Below are 23,065 nucleotides of genomic sequence, written 5' to 3' on the forward strand. Positions count from 1 at the left end.
GGGTCAATGACCCATTCTGTCATTTTCAAAATTTAAGGACCCAATCTGGGATTTTGTATATTCCAAGAGCTTTTTCTGGGATTTTCTCTTATAAGATTACCGACTTGGTCCCTTTTTTTTTTTTTTTTACCAGAGCCCTATTTGGTTATAATTTATAGATTATAAGTTTGTAACGCTCAATAGGATTATTCACTCCAGACAGGGGAAATGGGAATTAGATTATTAGAGGTTTATATGCCATAGCCAAATATATTCTCTGCCGTTTCTTCACCGTCTTCCTTCCTCATCCTCATCGCTGGCTCCCCAACACCGCCACCGACGTGTACGTTTTGGGTCCGCATGCCCTGCTCATCCAACCCATGAGCATTCCCAAACAGCATCGTTTGGAATGAGACTAATCCCCATTTCCCCCCCCAGATAAAAAAGATATTTTTTATTTTTTAGAAGTGTTCAGTATTTTAAATTGATTAATTTTTATTACATTTAACACCTTAAAATATGTTTTCATAAGTGTCTAATATTTTAAATTTATTATTTTTAGCGCATTTAGTATCTCAAATATTTTCATCAGTATTTATTATCTTAAATTAATTAATTTTTAATGCGTCTAATACTTTAAAATAATTTTTTTCAGCACCTTATGTCTTAATTAATTAATTAATTTTTGTGTGTGCACATGCACTGAAAAAAAATATAGAAAAATAATTAAAAATAGGCAAAACTATAAAAACCTGATAAAATGAAAAAATTATAAAATCTTATTAAAAATCAATTAAAATTATAGAGATTTCAAAATTAGTTTTTTTAAATACATGATAATAAAAACTGAAAAGATGGATAAAAGATGTCAAAACTCAATTCAAAATTATTTTAAACAATGTTAACAAATCATAGAAATTTATTAGTTAACTTCAAAAAATTATACGACCTCCAATTCTAATTATAAGATCTCATTTATAGTCTATAAACAAAATTTTATAAATAGGATCTAAAATAGTGCCTCGTTTGTCAAAATGAAAGATACAATGATAACTCGTAAATGCTGAAAATTCGGGTTAGAAAAAATGATAACCTTGGTTGACAATCATTTAAAAGAATTTGTTAGAATAGTTATTATAAAATAATTTGAATTTCAAATTGAGATTCTCATTATTTTCACTTATGTTTTACAATTATATTTTCAATTTTTACAATTAAGATCTAATTTTTAAAATTTAATAATATTTTTCTTGTGGTTTGAAATTTTTTGTAAAAATTTCGGTACTGATATTAATTAAAAATAATTAATTAATGTTCACTTTTTTTTGGGGAATAATTTTCAACAGATCTTTTCTGTATTTATAATTTACAATAATGTTTTCTAAAAATAATTACGATCACAATTGCTTTCACTTTCAGCGCTACGATGACAGTTGACAAGGCACAGACACACAGTGTAAACAGCTCAGCTCATCTTGATCCCGCCCTGCCACTGTCATTGTCACCGTCAAGTTCAGATTTTAACGCCGCTCACACTATTAGCCTCTCTGTACACTGCTCGCACGCTATCCCGTGAACGGGGAGAGTGATCCTAAAAAATTCAAAATCTAGTCAGAATCTTCTGAAATTACAACATGTATATGCATGCATACAGGAGGGGCTCATATTACTGGCATTTGCCAATTGCTACCCATCATCTCATCAATAATTGAACAATCTCGCCATCCATTAACTACTAGTACAATAGTCAGCTCCCGAGAACAGAAAGAAGAGCTGAACTACCATTCTTACGGCTCCTACTGTTCCGTTCTCCTCCCACTCCGCAGTCCCTTCTTTTATTTCGTGTTTGCGTAGAAACTCATTTGAGCTCCATCGCGCCAGCAGGCATCTAGTAGTATCACTTCACCACCATGCCCCCCGCCTCCGAGGTCATCTGTCTCTTCTCACTTTTCTTCTCCCTCCAACTCCCTCTCACTCTCTCTTCCTCCGCCTCTCGCCGGATCCTCCATCAGCCATTCTTCCCCAAGCATTCTGTCCCTCCTGACTCTTCGCCGCAATCCCAACCCAGCACGATTCCCTTTTCGTCTTCTTCATCATCCTCTCCAACTCCGAGTCCAACACACAGGACTTTTTTCCCTTCTTACCATTCCCCACCAACCCCTGCTTCTCCCTCTGCTCTCTCCACATTTCCTGCCAACATCTCCTCCCTGCTCTTCCCCCAACCCTCTTCCTCCCACCGCCACCCTGCCCTTGCCATTGCTGTCTCCCTGCTCTCCGCAGCTCTTGTCGCCCTTCTTGTCTTCTTCATTTACTACCGTAAACGCACCACTCCTGACAAGGTTTCACGATCTAACAGTCTACGATTATGCCCTCCAAACACTCTTACTTCCGATGGTATTGGTAGTCATAAGCCTCGCTCAAATCCTGCACCAGCGCGGGCACCAGCTCCGAGTTCCTCTATCTGGGCACTGTGGTAAATTCACGAGAAGCTTGTGGTCGGCTGAGTATGGGCCCTTGTGCTGCACCATATCAAAGACTGGGGTCGCCCGATCTCAAACCGCTTCCGCCATTGCCGCCCCACAGAAACAGAGGGACTGGCGAAGATGAGGAAGAAGAGGAGTTCTTCTCTCCAAGAAGGTCTTCAGGCCGCAGACTGAGTCCAGTGCGTACTGGGTCAGGGAGAGTGCTCCGGTTGGGAATGGATAGACTTGGGATTGGGAGTAGAAGCTTCAATTCAACAACACCCCGCGCTTGCTCAAATTCTGCATCGGCCACTTCTTCCCCTTGTTTGAATTTTAGTCCCAGGCACTCTTCGGAGCCTCAGCCCCCGATGAGATCCTCCTCACCGTCTTCACCGGAGGTTAATTGGAATTTTCTAGTGTCAGAACAGAGGAAGAATTCTGAGGCCAGAAATGAGATAAATGTTCCAATCGAGAAGCCCCCATCTCCCCCGCCACTTCCGCCTCCACGCTTTTGGGAACGATCTCCAAATAACAATGAGGATACTCGAAAGCCAAGGTTGAAACCTTTGCACTGGGATAAGGTTAGGGCCTGCTCGGATCGGGCCATGGTTTGGGATCAGTTAAAACCGGGTTCTTTCCAGTAAGAGGAACACGTTCACTTCACGTATCCCTGTATTTGTAGCCACCCCTTCTTTTCTTTTTCTTTTTCCTTTTCTTTTTTAAGCCAAATGATTTTCGCTCGGTTGCAGATTGAACGAGGAAATGATAGAGACGCTTTTTATGGTGAATAATACCGCAAATTTCGCTATCAGAGATAATGCTCGGCGTCAAATTGTTGCTTCTCCCCCCTTGGAATACAAGGTACTTGACCCTAAGAAGTCTCACAACATCGCCATTTTGCTCAGGGCACTCAATGTGACTATGGATGAAGTATGCGAGGCCCTCAAAGAAGGTGAAATCCTTTTTGTTTCACATGTTCACTTAATACTGATACCCTTGTGTTGTTCACTGCATTCCAATGACAGACTCCCACTCTAGGGCCTTTGTTTTGCCTTTTTAAGTTCTGTAATTTTATCACACTTAAATTTGAGTTCCATTTTGCTTCTGGAAACACAACATCACTGGATAACTTGTTCGCGTTCGACTCTTTGCACTCTCACTTTATACTGCGCACTTCTCTTGTGGTCTCTAGCCACTGCCTCTATGTTTATTGCTGATATCAGCTTGATACAGTCATATCAAACGCCTCTTTTGATCCATAATATGCATGTCTGTCTTGTACAGCTATTTATAGCCTTGTAAACCTATATGTGTATCTGCTTCTTTCTCTCCGTTAGGCTTCAGATGCGCTTATCCGAATACATTGTGTTTCTATTTCAGTGATATGTTACAGCTTCCTTTTCTTGATAATAGGCAATTGGGATATGCTGGGAACAGAACTTTTAGAAAGTTTGTTAAAGATGGCTCCAACCAAAGATGAAGAATGTAAGCTGAAGGAGTTCAAAGATGAATCAGCCTTCAAGCTTGGTCCAGCTGAGAAATTTCTTAAAATCGTTCTTGATATTCCTTTTGCATTTAAGAGAGTTGACGCAATGCTTTACATTGCTAACTTTGATTCAGAATCAGAATACCTTAGGAAGTCCTTTGAGACTTTGGAGGTACAAATTATTTGCCCCATTTATTTCTCTCTCCATTAACAGTGAATGTGAAGTTGAAACAGTGCCCTTTCTGCGTTTCCACGTAGAAAAATTATCGTTAAGTTTTTTTTTCGCCCCGCAATATTTTGACAATTATATTCATAGAGAAAAATCCAGTTATAGTGGAATGGATTTAAACCCATTTACTGCTGCATAGATAGGTTTGTAAATTCTCCTTTTTCTGTCCGAGTGGATCAGTTGTGATGAAGATGAACTTCAACTGAATGGTGTTTTTTATTTTTCCCCCACAAGCCCGGGTCTTGAAAGAAGAAGTATGTTGCTAGCTGAAAATGTTTAAACAGAGTAGCAAATTATGCTCTATTGGTTCAGACAAGGAAAATTGTTCGGCTAATTGTCAGTACATACATATAAACGTTTAGTAACGGAATCAGTTATTTTGGAATGGAGGGTGTAAGCATATCTTTCAGCCTGTGGCAACAGTAGGGGTTAGATAAGTAAAGGTTCAATTGTTGAAAAATATTTTCGGGCGAATAAGGCTCTACGTCTGTCTATTTTGCCGTGCATCTTGATTTTTCTTATGCTTGAGTTTTAACATTGAGGATATCTTTCTACTTCTTTGTACTCGTCAACATGATCTGGTCGAACAGCCTTGATCAGTTGGTAGAAAGTTTTCAGACGTATAAATTTCCAACACTCAAGCTGATAGCAGTGCGCCATTAATGTTCTTATTGATTAAAATAACCAATTCCTTTCATTAGAAAAGAAATAAAACGGATAACCAATTCCATGTGTCGGTAGGTTGCATTTTGCACTTTAATAAAAGTACCTGTAGATCTCTTATTTCATCCTTTTCCACAGGTGGCCTGTGAGGAACTAAGGAATAACAGATTGTTTTTGAAGCTCCTTGAAGCCGTGCTGAGAACTGGAAATCGTATGAATGTTGGCACGAATCGTGGTGATGCGCATGCATTCAAGCTGGACACGCTTCTGAAGCTAGTTGATATTAAAGGGGCTGATGGAAAGACTACTCTGTTGCATTTTGTTGTGCAGGAAATGGTCAGAACTGAAGGTTCTCGAATATCCTGTGCTACTGATCATCACCAAACTGCTGAAAAGATCCAGCAGTCTACATTCCAGGATGAAGTTGAATTTAGGAAACTTGGACTCCAAGTTGTTTCAGGTCTGAGTGGGGAGCTCAGCAATGTACAAAAAGCAGCTACAATGGATTCAGAGATGCTTAGCGATGATGTCTCCAAGCTTGCCAGAGGGATTGCAGAAGTTGCAGAAGTTGAAAAATTGAATGGAGAATCACCATTGAGAGAGAATAGTGAAAAATTTTCGGAGGCAATGAAACGTTTCTTGAAGAAGGGAGAGAAGGAAATTGTTTTGATTCAGGCACAAGAGAAGAATGCTCTCTCTTCAGTGAAGAAGCTAACGGAGTATTTCCATGGAAATTCTTCCAAGGAAGAAGCTCATCCGTTTAGGATTTTTATGATCGTGAGGGATTTCCTTTCAATACTTGATCGTGTGTGCAAGGAAGTTGGGAAAATAAACGACAGAACTTTGGTTGGTTTCCGTCAATACTCAGAGCCTTCAAATCCCATCCTGCTACCAATGTTCCATGAGATTGTTGGTTCCTTGGATGATGAAACCTCCTCTCGCTCATCATAGCAATTGGTTGCTTTACCGCCTTGCATAATAAACTTATTCCTTGCATTTTTCCTCCATGTGGTCTACTTGGCTGTACTCAAATTATGAATGCCCGCCATCTGGAATTTTGAGTTTGTTCTGGCGTGTAATGTAAATGCTCGAGGTGAGAGCTAGTTTCTTGCGTCGCTGCACAGAGCCAAAATATAGAAGATAAACTGAACAGAATATGAATTCTGTTTGTATTCAATAATGATCAATCGTCTTGTACAGTCAGTGCTTACGTAGAGCAAGGACTTAGGCTTAAGATGACACATAAGCAAAGTAATTTGACTGTTCGACCAGACTTGCAACTGAACCATAACAGAAACAACGATTATTATTCTAATACGTAGGACTAGCGTTGCCTGGGTTCCGTCTGGAAGTGATAGTCATGTTCGAGTTTGTTCTGAAATATCTATATGGGAAAATTGTCCCCCAAAATTCATTTTTAGGACCTAAATTATTGATAAAATAATATTTCAAGGGCACCCACCAAATGAAAGGATCAGTGCAAGGGTGCAACTCTATTGTCGTCTTCTGCATGTACAGATATTAAATATCATGAAATGGACAATTTGTAGCGGACATCAGCAGAAAATGAAACGTCACAACTGAACACTCAATTGCATGGTCTCTAGTTGACCCTGATTTGCTTTTGACCACTAGATCACGTTCAAGCGGCCTCATGCATTATTCTTCAACTTCCAGCTGCAGAAGATGAGTAAGCTTTTACACCTTTACTCAGCAATTCTCATATCTCCTCTGCCCAACCAAGGGTGCTCGAAATTCAAATACATGAATAGATCTTAGATCCTTCCAACTCCAAACATAGCGCGGCCATGACTTATTATTTGTCCTCTAGACCAACAGATAAGTGCATCACATCTTTTGTTTTCTGAAAAAAAAGCTCTGACCCCGATGAAAATCTCCTGATTAGACACTAAACTTGGAGTCTTCAACATCCATGCGTTCCAGCACCTTAATTGCTTCCTCTTCTGTGGCTGGAACAACATGCCGAATCCTCCGCCCACCTTTTATGGCCTCCGGATTCACAGCAAATGTGAGGTAGAATCTGTTGGATACCTATTTGACGCGAAACAGCATAAAGTCATTGAGTACGTGAGTTCGACGTGGTGGAGATATGTTGAACTCAATATAGTAAAAAGCAAGGGAGAAGAGAAGAGAAGACTAAGATAGGTATTCATTTTTTAATTCTATTAAACACACACACGGGCGCACGTGCACAGACACACACACATCCTGTATTATCTTAAACATCTTAATTTGTCAAAATAATACCGGGCCGGACAGGAGTTTACAGGCAACAAAGCTCGAAGCTTTCTGCCTCTGTTTTTTCCCCAAAAAAAAAAAAAATCTCCCTTTTAATTAACAACTCAGATTTTTTTCCCTTGTTAAATACTTCATCTAGAGTTACTTCACCTCACTGGACCGGAGCTCAGGCTTTATAACATGTGCAATAACTTCAACATTGACCCGAGGTTCAGTCAGGTTTTCACGTTCAGTGTATAGAACACACGACTTGAGACGAAGAAAATTTCCAACATCGACCTGCATCAGCAAGTTGTTATCCATTTTGTTATTTTCCACCAAACACTTACTACTGAGGAGAGAAAGCATAGAACCATGTGTGTGTGTGTGTGTTGTGTGTAAAATAAGTACATGACGATATAAAGCATTTTAATTTCACCTATGTCGTAATCAAAGAAAAAGTCATTCCACTGCACTAAGAAGTTTTACTATAAATTGCACTTCAGATGCACTTTCCAGAATCAAGAATATATATAATCAAGGAAATCTAGCTGTGATAAGAAGTACATACAGCATAATATATGACAATATAAGCATTTTAATTTCACCCATTTCATAATCAAAGAAAAAGCCATTCCAATGAACACTAAGAAGGTTTACTATAGATTGTACTTCAGATGCACCTCGCAGAATCAAGGGGTAGAGCATAACAAGAACCCTGAGTGAAAAAAAATAACACAAGTATAATTAGAACAAAAAGCATCTTTAATCTAGGTAATTCACGAGGTATATACTTACAGGTTTAAAGAAATCAACATGGTCAACTTCTAAGAAACGTGGTGCTGCACCGGCAAAGACATAAGCTGTTGAAAAAGCAAGTTCAAACGCCCTTCTCATCAAAAATCCTCCAAAAATGCGACCATGGATGTTTCTTTGCTGTGGCTGGCAGATAAAAGAGTTTTCTAGGCGAGTATCTTTCATCAGGATGCTATCTCTATTAGCCAACGCTGGCATGTCACTGAAAATACGCCCTTCAGCCAATAGTGAACAGAGCCTAGCAGTGTCTCCATTTTGAACATGATTATATTCTGCTCTCTTCAGTTTCCTTAGTCTGTTCCTCTGTTCTGCTTCTTCCCAGAGAAACCTTTCGTGCTCAGTTTCAGGTGAGATCTGGTTAATCAAGGCTGACTTTCCAGTGGTGGAGTCACGAGCCACAAATGTGAAGTTTGCTACAAGAGCTTGTGAGTCTGAGGTATCTGCATTCCCTGCCAACATTCAATTTCAGGCACAACAACCAACAACAAGATGTTATGCAGAAACCGTTGCAGATTTAAAGGACAACATCACAAGCATAATTTTATATAAAACCATAGTATAATAAAAACAGAACAAAAAAAAATTTAATGTGCTATTGTACATGACTTATGATATAAAAACTGGACAGATTTTAAGAGACAGGAAACCAATCCAGTCACAGTTGGGAATGCTCTCCTATTGTGGAAGAGAATTTTATTTCATGCTTGTTCATCTTTATTTGTTTATTATTTTTAGAAGCAAGTTAATAGCGAGTTTGTAAGAAAATCAAAGCTAAGCCGGGAGAAAAAAAAGTCCCTGGCAAATGGAGGATGTACAACATACCAAATACTAAAACGACAAACACCTTAGCTCCAATACATGGGCATGCGAACATGCTTCAGATTAACTATCTATTAGAACAGCAAACTCATCTAGCTATTACAAGGGTGACTTTTTCTAGTGTAAAGGTGCATCTAGCACCTTTATCTTATTTTTCTGGTGAACCTAGCACCCTAATCTTATTTATTGTGCATCTAGCACCCTAAAAATTAGGGTGCTGAATGTAACTAAAAAAATAACATAGGGATGTTGGATGCATCAGGAAAATAAAATCTAGGTGGTAGATACACTACAAATAAGATCAGGGTGCTAGACACACCTAGGAAATAAAATTTGAATGTTGGATGTACCTTTGCCCTCTTTTTTTAATGCCCAAAATGTATCAGTGCCCACTTAGTGGGCATTGTCATGAACAATCAAAATGCCTAACATACCAACTTTAATGCCAACTATGTAGGTTACCGCAGCATTATGGGAACAATAGAACTTCGCAAAAGTAGTATCAAATAATTCGGTAGTTTTTCAAGGTATTCATGAAGACTACATATGTAAGGAGATTATTAAAGAACATTCGTGATGCAAATTACTTATGTATATCAACACTAACATCTCATCTGTCTCATAGTACGTACTGAGGGACTGGAAAAATAAAAAGCATCAAAGGGGAAAAATCACATCCCAAAATATATTTAAAATGGCCAGAGGAAGCAGCATTAATTTTGTATTGAGCTGGTAATCCTATAGCACCTTGTGTTGACTGAATGAGTTCCAGTTGTATCTCCATTGATGACCTGCCAACCCATGTAACAGCACCGTCTATAGTCAAATCAATGTCAATAAGAATTGGTTTCTTTAAAACCATTTTGTCAACGGAAGCAGTAACCAATATAAGGGGTCTGGTTGTGCCATCTTCATTGCATGAGTGCTGTTCAAAAGAGAAGCGATCAATTTAAATGGCTTTTTCATACAAAGTTGGAACGACACAGAGAAGAAACATTTTTCCCCCTTAAAAAAAAAAATCGTATTGAGTTGCTATATGATACTGTCCATTTTACTTGACAATAAATTGATGATTTGACAACAGCTGCCAAAAGGAAATTGGAAATGAAAATTAGGAGGGAAAAAGCTTGAGGCATAGGTGTCCCTGCATTAAGGAAATGCATGTCAAACAACTGGAAAGATGAATACCCGCGCGAAGGATTTGCTTGTCTCTTACGCTAAAAGATAAGCTTTTTGCCGGAGGGCCATGAAAAACAATTCAAGCAACGTAGTTCCAAAGGAAAACCATAAGGACCTGACAAATTTGCCATAAAATTGCAGTAATATGAAGTGACACCTTAAATGCAATGGTTCCGGCTAGAGCATCAAGGTCCTCGACCAACTTCCCCATCCTAATTTGATTCCAGGGGTTCTTGTACTGCTCTCTGAGCACGTAGTCAGAAGAGAATTTGTAAAAAATACTCGTCCTGCTCTGGGAAGGAGCTTTGGCAACGAGATGCAATTGTGAAGGCACAGGAGCATTCTTTTCAAAGATAGTGGATCTTGCTTCCCACAGAGCCTGTGTGGCAGGTGAATGGTACATGCCCGGCCATAAACTAATGGGTTTGCGGTTAGATGAGCTCGCATCAATAACAGGCAGAGATGTCTTGGGGTTCGTCGAATCAGAATCAGAAGGTTTAGAATTAGAAGAAGTAGGGTCAGCAATTGCATTAAAAAGAGAAGCTTTGTAGGAAATGTTCCTGAGGAAGGTTTTCAACTGATTCCCCGAAGGTGCGTTGGCAGTGAAGAAGAACAAAGAGGATCTGAGAAGTTCCTTTCTCATTTTGACTCTTGGAGATTGCATAGCGTCGATCCAACGACGACGATTGCACAGAAGGGAGGAAATGCCCTACCGGCGGTAAGTACTTTCGTTTTGGATATTGGTGAGCACCGGGGGTAAATACAAAATTCGGAACGAGGGAACTATATGGCTCATGGAAAGCTGGTGCTCTCCTCGCATCCGGGGATGTTTTCTTCGGTTAGTTAGAGTATAAATTTATTCTGAAAATTTTTACTTAAAAAAATTTTTTAGAACAAATTTATTTTAGAAGTTTAGAATTATAGTAATATTATCACTTATTATTAAAAATATTACTGTCAACGTAATTATTCTAATGGTCCACCTTAATTGTTTTGCAATAGGAGAAAATATTGATATGATTTTAAATTTTAGGGACAAATTTACTGAAAAATTTTTTTCGATATCCAAAATTTCTGAGTGAAAATTTTCAGAAAAAATTTACATTTTAACTTTTTGTTTTAATGAAAGCTGAATTGATTTACGGGGAAATTTGGGGCAGGGAGTTAGGGATGTAGTCCTTGTTATTTGAGTTTTTTTTCCAAAAAAAATAGAATAAATTCCTTATTAAAAAATTAATTGGCAAATTATTCATGAGAATTAGGATGATAAATTTCATAATAGAAAATAAATTACATATAGGAGAAGTTAAACTAGATATAAAAAAATAGTTTGCACAAAATATTATTTAGAGGTAAAAAACTAATTACTATAAAAAAAGATTATTTACGCAGAAGAGATTATAGATTAGATACAAGGAATATATGATAGAAGTGAAGATGAATTACACACAACAAAACATGAATGCCATGAAATTAAGTTGCAAAAGTTAAGTCTCAAAAAATTGCCAATTAATTTTTTAATAAGGGCTTTATCCCAATTTTCTCTTTTTTTATTTTACAAATTATTGTTATCTAAAAAATGCAATCAAGGTTGTCAAACTTGTGAGTTTAAACAAACTCGTGATAATGATATAAACTTAGATCGTAAACGCAGATCATGAACTCGTAAGAGTTTATTTGTATTAATAAACTGATATTAAAAGTATAAAATCAAATAATTAATATATAAAAATGAGAAAATTTTATTTAAATATATTTAAAATTTAAATAATTAAAATTATATCTATCAATGTTCATAATATATCATATTCAACAAAGAAATTTTCATAAAAACCATATATAAACTCACTAAACATAATCAAATTTAAAAATTAAGCACGAGTTTAAGAGCGAGTTAATAAGATTTTGTGAGCTAAAAACGTAAAAACGATAAACTCGGTAAATGAACTCGTAAGTTTAACTGAGTTTACAGTTATCACGAGTTTAAGAATGAGTCGACGTGATTTTGTCAGCTGAAAATGTAAAAACATTAAACTCGGAAAGTCAACTCACAAGTTTGACAATAGTGAATACAATACTTGATATTTCGTTTTCCTTATGTGTGCTTATATAATAGTAACTCTGATCTTTAATATAAAAGCCAGTTGATTAATTTAGGTAGATTAAAAAAATTATTTAGTTAGTCATTTGCAATAAATATGTGTTATCTTTTCTAAAACATCCCTACTAATTATATGTGTTAGCTAAAACTACCATTTGATGAAACATTTAACATGTGTAACTACTACAATAACTTTCTTTAAAAAATAGATAAGTATAAGAAATAAAATGGATTGAGATTTTGTATTCTTATATTCAGAATCAAATTAAAAGTTAAACCAACTCTTATATTAAAAATGTGTAGTAATTATTTCTCTCTCGTAATATTTCTTTTTGCTTACCTGGGGAGAATGATAATAAATTCCTGTCCGTTTGCAATAAGTTTTAATCTTATTATTATTCTTTTCGCCAGAAGTTTTAATCTTATTATAAAAATCAACATTTTTAATTTCAAATATCATAACACTGTATATTTATTTTATTAAGAACAATAATGAATCACTTATCTGATTGTGTTGTACACTGGGAGGGTTGCCCCATGGCGCATTCTGCTTGCACGTCTGCTAGAAACTATATTTATATACACACGCATATATGAGTAGATAGTGTATTAAATTCATTATGAATATTTTAGACATAAAAGTCTATAGCAAATTGTGTTTGCAAGAGAACGATGCGGGAAAATTCAACAAAATTGCCCTTTACACACGCAACTAAATAGTTTGGAGCTGCATGTTTCATGTCCATTTCTCTCTCCACGGGCTCTCTTCCACACAAAGTATTTATAATACTTTATTTCATTTTTAACTTTATTTATTATTTTTGACCTTCATGCCGTGCGCACACATGCATGGATACTGTTTTGATAGGAGGTGATTAAAACTGTAAATATTTCAATTTTACTTATTGTTAATAATCCCTTTCCAATGTGAATTTCACAAGTCAAACACTAGTTTTAACTTTTAATAAGAGTATGAAATTATCTCTTGACCTTATTTTCTTAAGCTTTTTAGTTTTCACGTTGGTGTTCTAATTATATATGGAATTCATAAAAAAATTGAAATTATTTCTATCCGTAAGCATCGAGTATGCCTAGCCTTGCTTCCCGCTTATTTACCTTATGTACTTCCCCATCTCTCGGAACTCCCTTCAAACTTTTTTCTCCTTCTTTATTTTGGCTCTCTTCTGTAGATCTCATTTCCATTTTCGTTCTCCTAATTTTTGTTTAGATACCACTCCTTCGTTCTCTAATTATGAACAACTTATGGTTATCATCCAATAGTAGTCATGGATGAGCGAATTGAAGATGATGATAGGGAGGTCTTGGCCGGATTGAGCACTCTTCCTCCTCATCGGAAAGCCCATTCTTATAGCCAGCAATTGCGGTTCACCTCCACTCAAAACTCCCATCAACAACTTCGTAAACATAGTCTAGATGAGAAACGAATACCCATCAATATCGGCTCCTTTTACAACTCGTACGAGGACGACGACGACTTTTTCCCCGACTCATCCAATAACCATACTATTGCAGGCGGTGATAATTACACGTCGCAGACTATTGACAGCGGTGGAAATGTCGATGACTTGTTACAATGCCAACCTCTACCGGAATTCATTGGGAACGGCGGTGGAATAGGGATATTCAAGGTGCCGATCCGTTCAGCTGTTCATCCAGGTCGACCGCCTTACCTCGAGTTAAGACCACATCCATTAAGGGAGACGCAAGCAGGGAAATTCCTTAGGAACATTGCTTGTGCAGAATCACAATTGTGGGCTGGGCAAGAAAGTGGGTTAAGGGTGTGGGAGTTTCATAATGCCTATAAATCTGGTTGTGGTCTCGGTGGAAGAGTAAGAAGGGGTGATGAGGACGCGGTACCGTTTTATGAATCAGCAGACACCTCTCCAATCGTATGTTTGGCAGCTGACCATGGAAATAGGTTGATGTGGAGTGGGCATAAGGATGGAAAGATTAGGTCTTGGAAAATGGATCAGTCCTTTGGTAACGCCTTTAAGGAAGGTCTTTCATGGCAAGCACACAAGGGTCCCGTTCATGCCATGGTCATAAGTTCCTATGGTAAGGCTAAATTTCTCATTTTTCTTCTCCTACAATTATTGGATTTGACAATTGGAAGCACATATATCATGAAGGATAGTTTTAAAAAAAAGAAATGAAAAGAAAGTTCGCTAGCTATATCGCATTTGTTTATGACAGTTAACATATTTACTTTAGTTATTTTAACTAAGTGCTCCATGTTGCTTTGGTGGGTAGGTGATATCTGGACAGGATCAGAAGGGGGTGTCATAAAGATTTGGCCATGGGAGTCCATTGAAAAGTCTCTTTCCCTTTCTCCAGAAGAAAAGCACATGGCAACCTTACTAGTGGAGAGGTCATACATAGATCTTAGAAGTCAAGTCACTGTAAATGGTGTCTGTAGTTTATCTTCTCAAGAGGTGAAGTGTTTGCTATCAGACAATGTTAAAGCTAGGGTTTGGTGCACAAGTCCTATGTCCTTCTCACTATGGTAAACTTTATGTCCCAATGACATTGTATTTTTGAGGTAGATGTGGAAAAATATGATAATAAAAATTTTCTTTGGTGTTAGGGAAATTTTGTGGTGACTTCTAATCCAAGTTTATCATAAGAATATTCGTCAGTATTACTTAACTAATCAGCATTACTTAACTAGTCATATCTCTCACATCACCCAATTGAGTAACTAGAGAATCAATCTTTATTTGCAGGGATGCCCGTACGAAAGACCTTCTAAAAGTATTTAACATTGATGGTCAAGTAGAGAACCGAGTTGACGTATCGCCTGTGCAGCAAGATCAAGCAATAGAAGATGAAATGAAGGTTAAGTTTGCATCTACATCCTCCAAAAAAGAGAAATCTCAAGGGACTAGCTTCCTACAACGATCACGTAATGCCATAATAGGAGCAGCAGACGCTGTCCGTCGAGTTGCAACAAAGGGAGCTGGGGCGTTTGTAGAAGAGGCTAAACGAATAGAAACTATTGTACAAACAAGTGATGGATCGGTTTGGAGTGGATGTACAAATGGCTTGCTAGTGCAGTGGGATGCAAATGGGACTCGTGTGCAAGATTTTAATCACCATCCTTGTGCAGTCCAATGCTTCTGCACATTTGGAACACGGATATATGTAGGTTACGTGAGTGGTATCATCCAAGTACTGGACCTTGAAGGCAATCTAATTGCCGGATGGGTCGCTCATAATAGCCCTGTGATTGGATTAGCTGTTGGCAACCAACATGTCTTTAGCTTGGCTACTCATGGCGGCATACGGGGATGGCTCATTGCTTCACCAGGTCCTATTGATAACATTATAAGATCAGAATTGGCTGAAAAAGAACTTATTTACACAAGGCGGCACAATGTCAGAATTTTGATTGGCACATGGAATGTCGGGCAAGGTAGAACTTCTCAGGAATCTCTTACATCATGGCTGGGATCTACCATATCAGATGTAGGCATTGTTGTTGTTGGTTTGCAAGAAGTAGAAATGGGTGCAGGTTTTCTTGCAATGTCTGCAGCAAAAGAAACTGTAAGACGTCATTCATATGTTGATGTATCTGACCCTTGATTAATTAGATGTCAATAGTAGTTTTTTTACTACAATCAGAATTGGAAATCAAACTCTAATAGAGTGGTGACTGGTTAAATTGTTGAAAGCACTCTTACAAGAAAAAAATATATGAATAGAATCTATAAGAGATATAAACCAACGGATTAGTTAATTAAGATTGAACTTGAAAGAATGTCCTTAGCATGTTATTACGCTTTTCTATTTAATATTTATATATGCATTTCATACGGCGACATACTCTCATATTTTTCTATCCTCTTGATACAATTTTCTCTCCTTTCTCCATTAATTTAATTTTATTTTAAGATTCATTTGTATATTTCAACAATTATTGGAGACAATTTATATCCATCATGTTAAATGTTGCGTACCAATTGTAGGTAGGACTTGAAGGAAGTTCGGTGGGGCAATGGTGGCTAGATACAATTGGAAAGGCCTTAGAAGAAGGAAAAGCTTTTGAACGCATGGGTTCGAGACAGCTTGCTGGCTTGCTCATATCTCTTTGGTGAGTGATTGCCAATTTGTCTATGTGAAATATTGAGGTTAATCAATATAATTATTAGCTAAAGTTCCTCATGTAGGGTGCGAAAAAATCTTAGAACGCATGTCGGAGATATTGATGCTGCAGCAGTTCCGTGTGGCTTTGGACGAACAATTGGTAACAAGGTTTGTGTAATTTTGCCAACTACCTACCTGACAAGATAATACATTCCTTGGTGTCAATATTAGGTGATATTAATTTATCCCCATGTTTTTAAACACAAGCCAGGCAATTCAACCAAAAATCCAACATAAAATAAAATTCAAACCAAAAACTAACAAGACCAGTTAAAAAAATACTACATCCGATCTTCAATATAAGAGCTACTAAATTAATTTAAGTACGTAGATTAAGAAAGTTTGTTAAGTTTATTATTCGTAATATATATAAGTTGAATTTCTTAAAGTATCCTTTTAATTATTATCACTCTTAGATAGAAACATTTTTAGTATATGGAATAAATAGAGATATTTTAGAGAACGAATTACAAATTTAAGAGATACAATGTATTAATATCTTATATTTATGACCAAATATGATTCCTAACTAGTTCTTATGCTAAGCATTCAGAGGTAGCAGATACTACTATAGTACTTCTATACTGAGACAAATTATGCTGTTGAGATAGACTTTCTGACTTTTTCGTATTTTATTTGTTAAAAAGAATATATTTCATTAATGTTATGTTTATTTATTGCATTTATGATATTATAATTATAAATTTAAAAACATATTCACTTAATTTTCACCAATCTAATGACGATTATTCAACCAGTAATTGTTAAACTAATGTCTAGGCCAATTCAATGATAAGTTCGATTTGTTTTTCATAGGATGATAAGTTCAATTTTGGAAAGAGAGAGTAACACTGTTTGAGAACAAAACATAAATTTAATTTTAGTTTAAGATCAACAGATCAGATAGATTCTGGGATTCCAATAAAGAATTAAAAGTCCTCCAATAATTTGATACTAATATTTTAAATTTGACATTGACATTCTGAAATTTGACCCAAAAAACATTTAATCCTTTACTATCGAGTATTAAAATAAATTGTCAAATTCCAAAATCCACTTATCATGTGACAATTTAAAAAATTTTCAAGTTTACTCTTATTAAAATTTTCTCTTTCTCTGTGTTTATAAATTATTTTCCCATCTCCCTTTTTCTCTGTTTCAACAAAAATTATATAAGAGTAAAATTAAAAGAATAGACATTAAATACATTACAAGTGAACTAAAACTTTTTTCTTACATGCGATATATATTTGAGATCAAAGTGGTATTTGTTTGTTTATGTTACAATTGATCTTCTTTGAATTCTACAACTTAAATATTTAAATAAATCAATTATTTGTTCGATCGCGAGGGAAACTTAGTGGTATTGAATGAAGGCCTTCATTCAATCATATGGTTTAGAGTGGATTGTTGCAATTCTTTTTTAAAGGCGCATCTTTGAAGTTTCATGGGAAAATTAGTGGTATTAAATTGGAAGATATTTTATAATATAAAATCAAAATAAACCATTAAAACGATTCCATGTCTGTAGGACAAAAAACGAGGGAATTTTGTAACTCTACATGGATATGCAAAAATTCCTTTTCTCTTTTATCAAATTGCTACTCATATTGTTAAATTGACCGCACAGGGAGGTGTGGGTTTGAGAATCAGAGTCTATGACAGAATAATGTGCTTTGTGAATTGTCACTTAGCCGCACATTTGGAAGCAGTGAATCGGCGAAATGCTGATTTTGATCACATTTATCGAAACATGGTCTTTAGTCGATCATCAACCGCTACAGCTGGTATGGTGAACTATACTTGTTTATTGGCTTACTTTCTTGCCTTGTATGAAATTATATTGTTGATTTTATTCTTTCGCCTTCTCCTCTCTACAGCTGGTGCCTCAACTGCTACTCAAATGCTTCGTGGTGCAAATGTGAGATTAATTTTGCATTATTGCATAGTTGTTTATATGTAATTAATTGCACCACTGTCATTTTAATAACAATTGTTAAAGCTTCATTGTGCCATGCGTGTATAGGCTATGGGTTTCAACACCGAAGAAGCGAGGCCAGAATTATCTGAGGCAGATATGGTGGTCTTCTTCGGTGATTTCAACTATCGACTATTTGGTATATCTTATGATGAAGCTAGGGATTTTGTTTCACAAAGATGCTTTGACTGGCTTAGAGAAAAGGATCAACTTAGGAAAGAGATGAAAGCTGGAAAAGTTTTCCAAGGAATGCGAGAGGCACTGATCAAATTTCCTCCCACTTATAAATTTGAGAGGCATAAAGCAGGTCTTGCAGGTAAACATTTGACACACTATAAATACTCCTGTTGGCTTCGATAGCTTGATTTTATATTTAGTTTAATTCCACGTTATATCTTCTAATTAGTTCAAAGATAGTTTTAGTTTTCATGATACATCATTGTGGTCTACCTTTTTGGTGGTGGAAAGAAATTCCTTTCTTGATGAGCCACATTTTTCATCGCTTGCTTTGTTTGCAATACATCGTAAGTTTAAAAACAGCAATCATTAATAGATGAAAAAATAAAATACAAAAATGCTTCAAGCCATAAACATGATAGCTAGCGACATAATCCTTTAATCCTTAATATAAGAGCTAATTAGGGAGTTAATATTGATCTTATATATAAAAACTATTTCACATAATTTTTTTCTAGATTAACTCTGTAGATATTCTCCTAACAATAATTAAATATGAAAAGGAGAGAGAAAATTAAGAAAGATACTTGGGTATTTTTGAAAAAATATATCATATTAACTAATTTAATTAATATCTTTAATATATTTAAATTAGTTAATTAAGAACCGAAAGAGTATTTTTGTGGCAAATCTGGTCTAAGCATACAAAAAACTAGATTTAAGAGTTTTTTTTGGGTAAAAGGACAATTTTATTTGATCATCGGGTATTCAGGGGTGTGCTCTCTCTGGTGGATTGTCTCTCATTAGTTCAATATATATTAATTACTATCTTTGATTCATAGTACAAATCACGTAAATATCAGTGGCTCTTAATGGGTAAGAGTTTTCCGTGAATTGTACAGCTATACTAAACTGATATTAACATCAAAGGATGTAGACTAAAGTAATAGCTAACCTAATAAAGTTGACCAATAGTCCAATACCAAACCTACAATATTGTTATATATAACATCTACGTTTAATTGTATATATATACTTGAAATATCTACCGACAAAGTTTTCAATTGAGATGGTAGGCAGTCTCACTCTGTAAAAAAGGAAAACATACTTGTTAAAAAAGCTTTAACTTTAAAGCTCCTCACTCAACATAAATTAATTTTAAACCCAAAATATTTTGAAAGTACTCTGAATTATACTTTAAAAAAAATATCTGTATGTAAAAAAAAAAAATAACGTCATTGAATTAATTTGTTATAGATACGTCATCGAGTGAAAGATTTTCCTTCATTGGTGGGATTTAATTGACAACGTCACTTCTTAATATTTTTTTAAGGATATGATTCTGGAGAGAAAAGGCGAATCCCCGCATGGTGTGACAGAGTAATGTATCGTGATACGCGGTCTGCTCCAACATCCGAGTGCAATTTAGAGTGTCCTGTTGTGTCATCAATTGTACAGTATGTCACATATGGTCATCTTTCGCTTTCTATCATCATTTTTCCACTTCAAGCTGTCATCTTAATTAATTAGCAATCAATTGCCAGGTATGACGCATGCATGGATGTGAATGATAGTGATCACAAACCTGTCCGATGTAAATTCAATCTGAAAATTGCTCGTGTTGATAGATCAATAAGGAGAAAGGAATTAGGGAAAATCATGACATCAAATGAGAAAATAAAATCCATGCTTGAAGGCTTGAATTGTGTTCCAGAAACCATCGTGAGCCCGAGCAACATAGTCCTTGAAAATCAGGAGATGTCATTTCTCCATATAACGAATAAAAGTATGAAGGAGAAGGCTATATATAAGATCACTTGTGAACGCCAGCATACGGTGACAGCCAGTGAAGAAGCGCCTACTTGCAATCCAAGAGGTGCCTTCGGCTTTCCTAGGTGGCTTGAGGTATGTGCTGTTTATGTTTCACTTTATTATTTATGTTTGTATGTTTTGGTTTTGAAAGTTGTCCAAGAAAAATGAATATGATCTTTATTGCATACGAGAAGTCTTGGCTAACTTGGTGGCTCTGTTGTGCGTAAAAATGATGCCAATAAAATTTATTTTTGATATTCAATTTCTGAAAATTTGAGAGAAAATAGCCCGTTTAGTTGAGTCATTCTAAAAATCATGCATGTCTAGCACATATATGACACCCTAAAATTTATCTTAATGGAGATTTTTATAACCATATTAGAAATTGTAATAGTATGTCTCATTTAGATGTTTTAATTAGTTTTAAATTAATTAACAAATACTGGTCAAAAGATACAGCGTTTCGTGGGCACACATATAAATGACGAGTTTCTCTACGAGAGCTGCCCTAGAAATATGCCATGCTCTATAAAATAAGCATGAGTTCTGAGTGGAATTGCCTTCCACGCTATTAATAATGTATGGTTGACTATATTTTACTCCGCAAGTATGCATTTTATTACAATCTTATTAATTTATAATTATGTGTTCATCAAATTTTTTCATCTCAATAATTATAAGCATGGCTATTGTTCCCCGGCTTGATTTTTAATGAGAATTTTTTCACAAATAAAAATAAAATATTTGTTAAGAATATTTCTCTAGTAATACATAGAGTTTGAGAAGCATGGAGTGCTTTCTAGCTATCACGCAATTATTAATTATGACGAAGAAGAGAAAATAGGATACAAACGAATCATTATGTATAAAGGAGAGGAAGGGCATTTATCTATTCTTTACATGGAATGTCAAATACTTATGATTCATAACCTTAATACACATCATATGCTTGGTTTCCATTGATTTGTCTATTAAAAATAATGTCATTTTGTAAACTATGTAAATAGGTCACTCCAGCTGCTGGCATAATCAAACCAGAGCAAAATATAGAGGTATCAGTACGTAATGAGGAACTTCATTCATTGGAAGTATCTGTAGACGGAATACCACAGAAATTATGGAGTGAAGACGCCCGATATAAGGAAGTGATTTTGGTTGTTCATGTCCAAGGTAGTTTTTCAAATAAAACTTATAGTCAAAGGATTCGTGTACGTTCATGCTTATCTGCGATAACAATTCGAGCTGACACAAAATCTAGCAGTGGGAGAAGAAACCAAGGAGGGATGAATGTCTAGACAAGGCTTTTATACGATTTTCACGTGATTTGATTGATCATCTGTATAATTTCAAAAATCCATGATGGATGATAAGCAACATAAATAAGAACATCATCAGAGGAAAAAACTGACCGAAGAAAGTCGGGAAACATCCAAGGCAATTTTCCTTTATTAGGTGAACTTAGGTTGTTGTTCATGATGTAAATACTCAATTCACTTTGATCAATGTAGTTATTCATCTTAGGATAGGTAGTGGCAAAGTCGCATCATATTGAGGGTAGGGACTAGGGAGATGCCTTCCTCAATTTTTGGTATTTGTATGATGTAATGAAACATTTGACATTATGACAACATATATTCCATCATGCGTTTTGAACTCACTGAAAACATTCATTAAATTTGCACATGACGTAATTTTATAAAGCCGTTTTAAATCTTCAAACCCCCGCCCCAAAATAATTATGAGTAACACCCATCTGTTATATATGTGCGTGTAAGCTAGTAAATTGGGCATCAAACTTCAATAAACATAATCATTCTTGGACATTTCAAAATCATGTACGCAAGAATATATCACGCTACTTCCAAGTTTTAACAGAAGGACTAATTGGGAGCTTAGGTTTGGTTCTAAGGGTGTGTTTGGATGAAACCAAACCGTCCTTTGGAAAAGTGATTCTGGAGAATAGATTCTGGGGAGAATAGATTCTGTAAAGAATAGATTTTGTAAAAAAGTGATTATGAGAAGTGAGAGTGTTTGGATAGTTGTTATCAGAAGTACTTTTTATATATACAAATTACTAAAAAAAAGACATAAGTTAATATGATAATTACAGAAAAAATAGATTTTATGATATATTTTAATTTGAAGGACTAAAATTGTTAATAATATATTTTTTACCAACATAATTAATAATACATAAGATAATATAATTAATAAATAATTAATGTGTATATATATTTATAAAATATAAGATTAAATATGTTTATCAAAAAATATGTTTATAAAAAAAATAACAAGATATATATCATATAGGCTCTCACACTCTCCCTTTTTTCTCCAAAAACAAAAAAATTTTGCTTTTTCCAAAACCATGGTTTTGGAGTCAAAACCATGATTTTGACCCAAAACCATGGTTTTGGTTTTTAGAGGGAGTGTTTGGGTGATTGACACCCCAAACCATGGTTTGGGGTGTCACCCAAACACACTCTAAATATAAGACCTCAATCTAATTTGTCCCTTATATTTTCTCAAAATTTTCCTGTTGATTGTAAAAAAGTTCTCACCAACAAATAATTTCAATCACCTAGTACACATAATTGAAAATGATAATTTAGAAAACCAACACACATTTGTGAAAAATAACCAACTTAACTAATAAGTATTATATGTAGTATTTAATATTCATCTTATTCCCTGAGACTAAAGCAATAGGCTAAGCTACACAATATAATAATAAGTCCTTGTGTGATTGGCCTTTTCCAAACTCTCCGATTAACCAAATCACATATTTCCCATCTCTTGCTAGAGAGGAATATAATCATAATGCCCCAATAGCTTACACAATCTTAATCGGAGGATCGGACAATAACAAGGCCCTAACATCAAACAGACCTTTTTTATGTGTGTTTATTTAATTTTGTAAAAAATATCATGGTATTTCATATGTATAATCTTTAAACTAAAA

At 35.5% G+C, this 23,065-nt stretch overlaps 4 protein-coding genes across 6 annotated transcripts; 3 read left to right on the plus strand and 1 right to left on the minus strand.

The window, feature by feature from the left end:
• Positions 1-1,608: 1,608 nt before the first annotated feature.
• Positions 1,609-2,405, plus strand: LOC114753247 (formin-like protein 1; the record flags this gene model as incomplete). Its single annotated transcript, XM_028941916.1, has 1 exon — positions 1,609-2,405. A coding segment is annotated over exon 1 (516 nt), but the record flags the coding sequence as incomplete, so codon positions are not given.
• Position 2,406: 1 nt separating this feature from the next.
• On the plus strand, positions 2,407-6,053 carry LOC114753242 (formin-like protein 2). The gene is made up of 4 exons (XM_028941908.1): positions 2,407-3,081; positions 3,191-3,393; positions 3,855-4,099; positions 4,958-6,053. The coding sequence occupies exons 1-4, from the start codon at positions 2,486-2,488 to the stop codon at positions 5,768-5,770; spliced, it is 1,857 nt and encodes a 618-aa protein (XP_028797741.1). The 5' UTR covers positions 2,407-2,485; the 3' UTR covers positions 5,771-6,053.
• Positions 6,054-6,629: 576 nt separating this feature from the next.
• LOC114753243 (acyl-coenzyme A thioesterase 9, mitochondrial-like) lies at positions 6,630-10,621 on the minus strand. Of its 3 annotated transcripts, XR_003740982.1 has the most exons (6): positions 10,029-10,621; positions 9,440-9,617; positions 7,856-8,322; positions 7,741-7,775; positions 7,229-7,357; positions 6,732-6,871 (listed from the first exon to the last, which is right to left on the minus strand). XR_003740982.1 is itself a non-coding variant. In XM_028941910.1 (5 exons), the coding sequence occupies exons 1-5, from the start codon at positions 10,533-10,535 to the stop codon at positions 6,722-6,724; spliced, it is 1,422 nt and encodes a 473-aa protein (XP_028797743.1). In that variant the 5' UTR covers positions 10,536-10,621; the 3' UTR covers positions 6,630-6,721. The 3 variants fall into 3 exon arrangements, 2 of the variants coding, with proteins under 2 accessions (XP_028797743.1, XP_028797742.1); XM_028941910.1 differs by lacking the exon at positions 7,741-7,775 and having other exon boundaries at positions 6,630-6,871; positions 7,856-8,313; XM_028941909.1 differs by lacking the exon at positions 7,741-7,775 and having other exon boundaries at positions 6,630-6,871.
• Positions 10,622-13,258: 2,637 nt separating this feature from the next.
• LOC114753249 (type I inositol polyphosphate 5-phosphatase 12-like) lies at positions 13,259-21,398 on the plus strand. The gene is made up of 11 exons (XM_028941918.1): positions 13,259-14,048; positions 14,244-14,496; positions 14,717-15,536; positions 15,959-16,083; positions 16,160-16,244; positions 17,767-17,923; positions 18,017-18,057; positions 18,163-18,430; positions 19,625-19,748; positions 19,836-20,196; positions 21,111-21,398. Exons 1-11 carry the CDS (start codon positions 13,259-13,261, stop codon positions 21,396-21,398), a joined length of 3,312 nt encoding a protein of 1,103 aa, XP_028797751.1.
• Positions 21,399-23,065: the final 1,667 nt, after the last annotated feature.

Source organism: Neltuma alba, unplaced genomic scaffold, assembly GCF_004799145.2.
Source record: "Neltuma alba isolate B1F8T4 unplaced genomic scaffold, ASM479914v2 tig00007811_pilon, whole genome shotgun sequence".
In the NCBI taxonomy this organism is placed as follows: Eukaryota; Viridiplantae; Streptophyta; class Magnoliopsida; order Fabales; family Fabaceae; genus Neltuma; species Neltuma alba.

What these genes read in the sequence shown, in the direction of transcription:
- LOC114753242 (XM_028941908.1), top strand. Translation starts at nt 2,486, where the DNA reads ATGGGCCCTTGTGCTGCACCATATCAAAGACTGGGGTCGCCCGATCTC. An exon ending in TTAAAACCGGGTTCTTTCCA is followed by an intron (nt 3,082 to 3,190) that starts GTAAGAGGAACA and finishes GCTCGGTTGCAG; the next exon opens with ATTGAACGAGGAAATGATAG. An exon ending in AGTCCTTTGAGACTTTGGAG is followed by an intron (nt 4,100 to 4,957) that starts GTACAAATTATT and finishes CCTTTTCCACAG; the next exon opens with GTGGCCTGTGAGGAACTAAG.
- LOC114753243 (XM_028941909.1), bottom strand. Translation starts at nt 10,535, where the DNA reads ATGCAATCTCCAAGAGTCAAAATGAGAAAGGAACTTCTCAGATCCTCT. An exon ending in ACTCATTCAGTCAACACAAG is followed by an intron (nt 8,323 to 9,439) that starts GTGCTATAGGAT and finishes GAATGTTGGCAG; the next exon opens with GGAATGCAGATACCTCAGAC. An exon ending in CTGAGCTCCGGTCCAGTGAG is followed by an intron (nt 6,872 to 7,228) that starts GTGAAGTAACTC and finishes CGCGTCAAATAG; the next exon opens with GTATCCAACAGATTCTACCT.
- LOC114753249 (XM_028941918.1), top strand. Translation starts at nt 13,259, where the DNA reads ATGGATGAGCGAATTGAAGATGATGATAGGGAGGTCTTGGCCGGATTG. An exon ending in ATCATCAACCGCTACAGCTG is followed by an intron (nt 17,924 to 18,016) that starts GTATGGTGAACT and finishes TCCTCTCTACAG; the next exon opens with CTGGTGCCTCAACTGCTACT. An exon ending in AAATGCTTCGTGGTGCAAAT is followed by an intron (nt 18,058 to 18,162) that starts GTGAGATTAATT and finishes ATGCGTGTATAG; the next exon opens with GCTATGGGTTTCAACACCGA.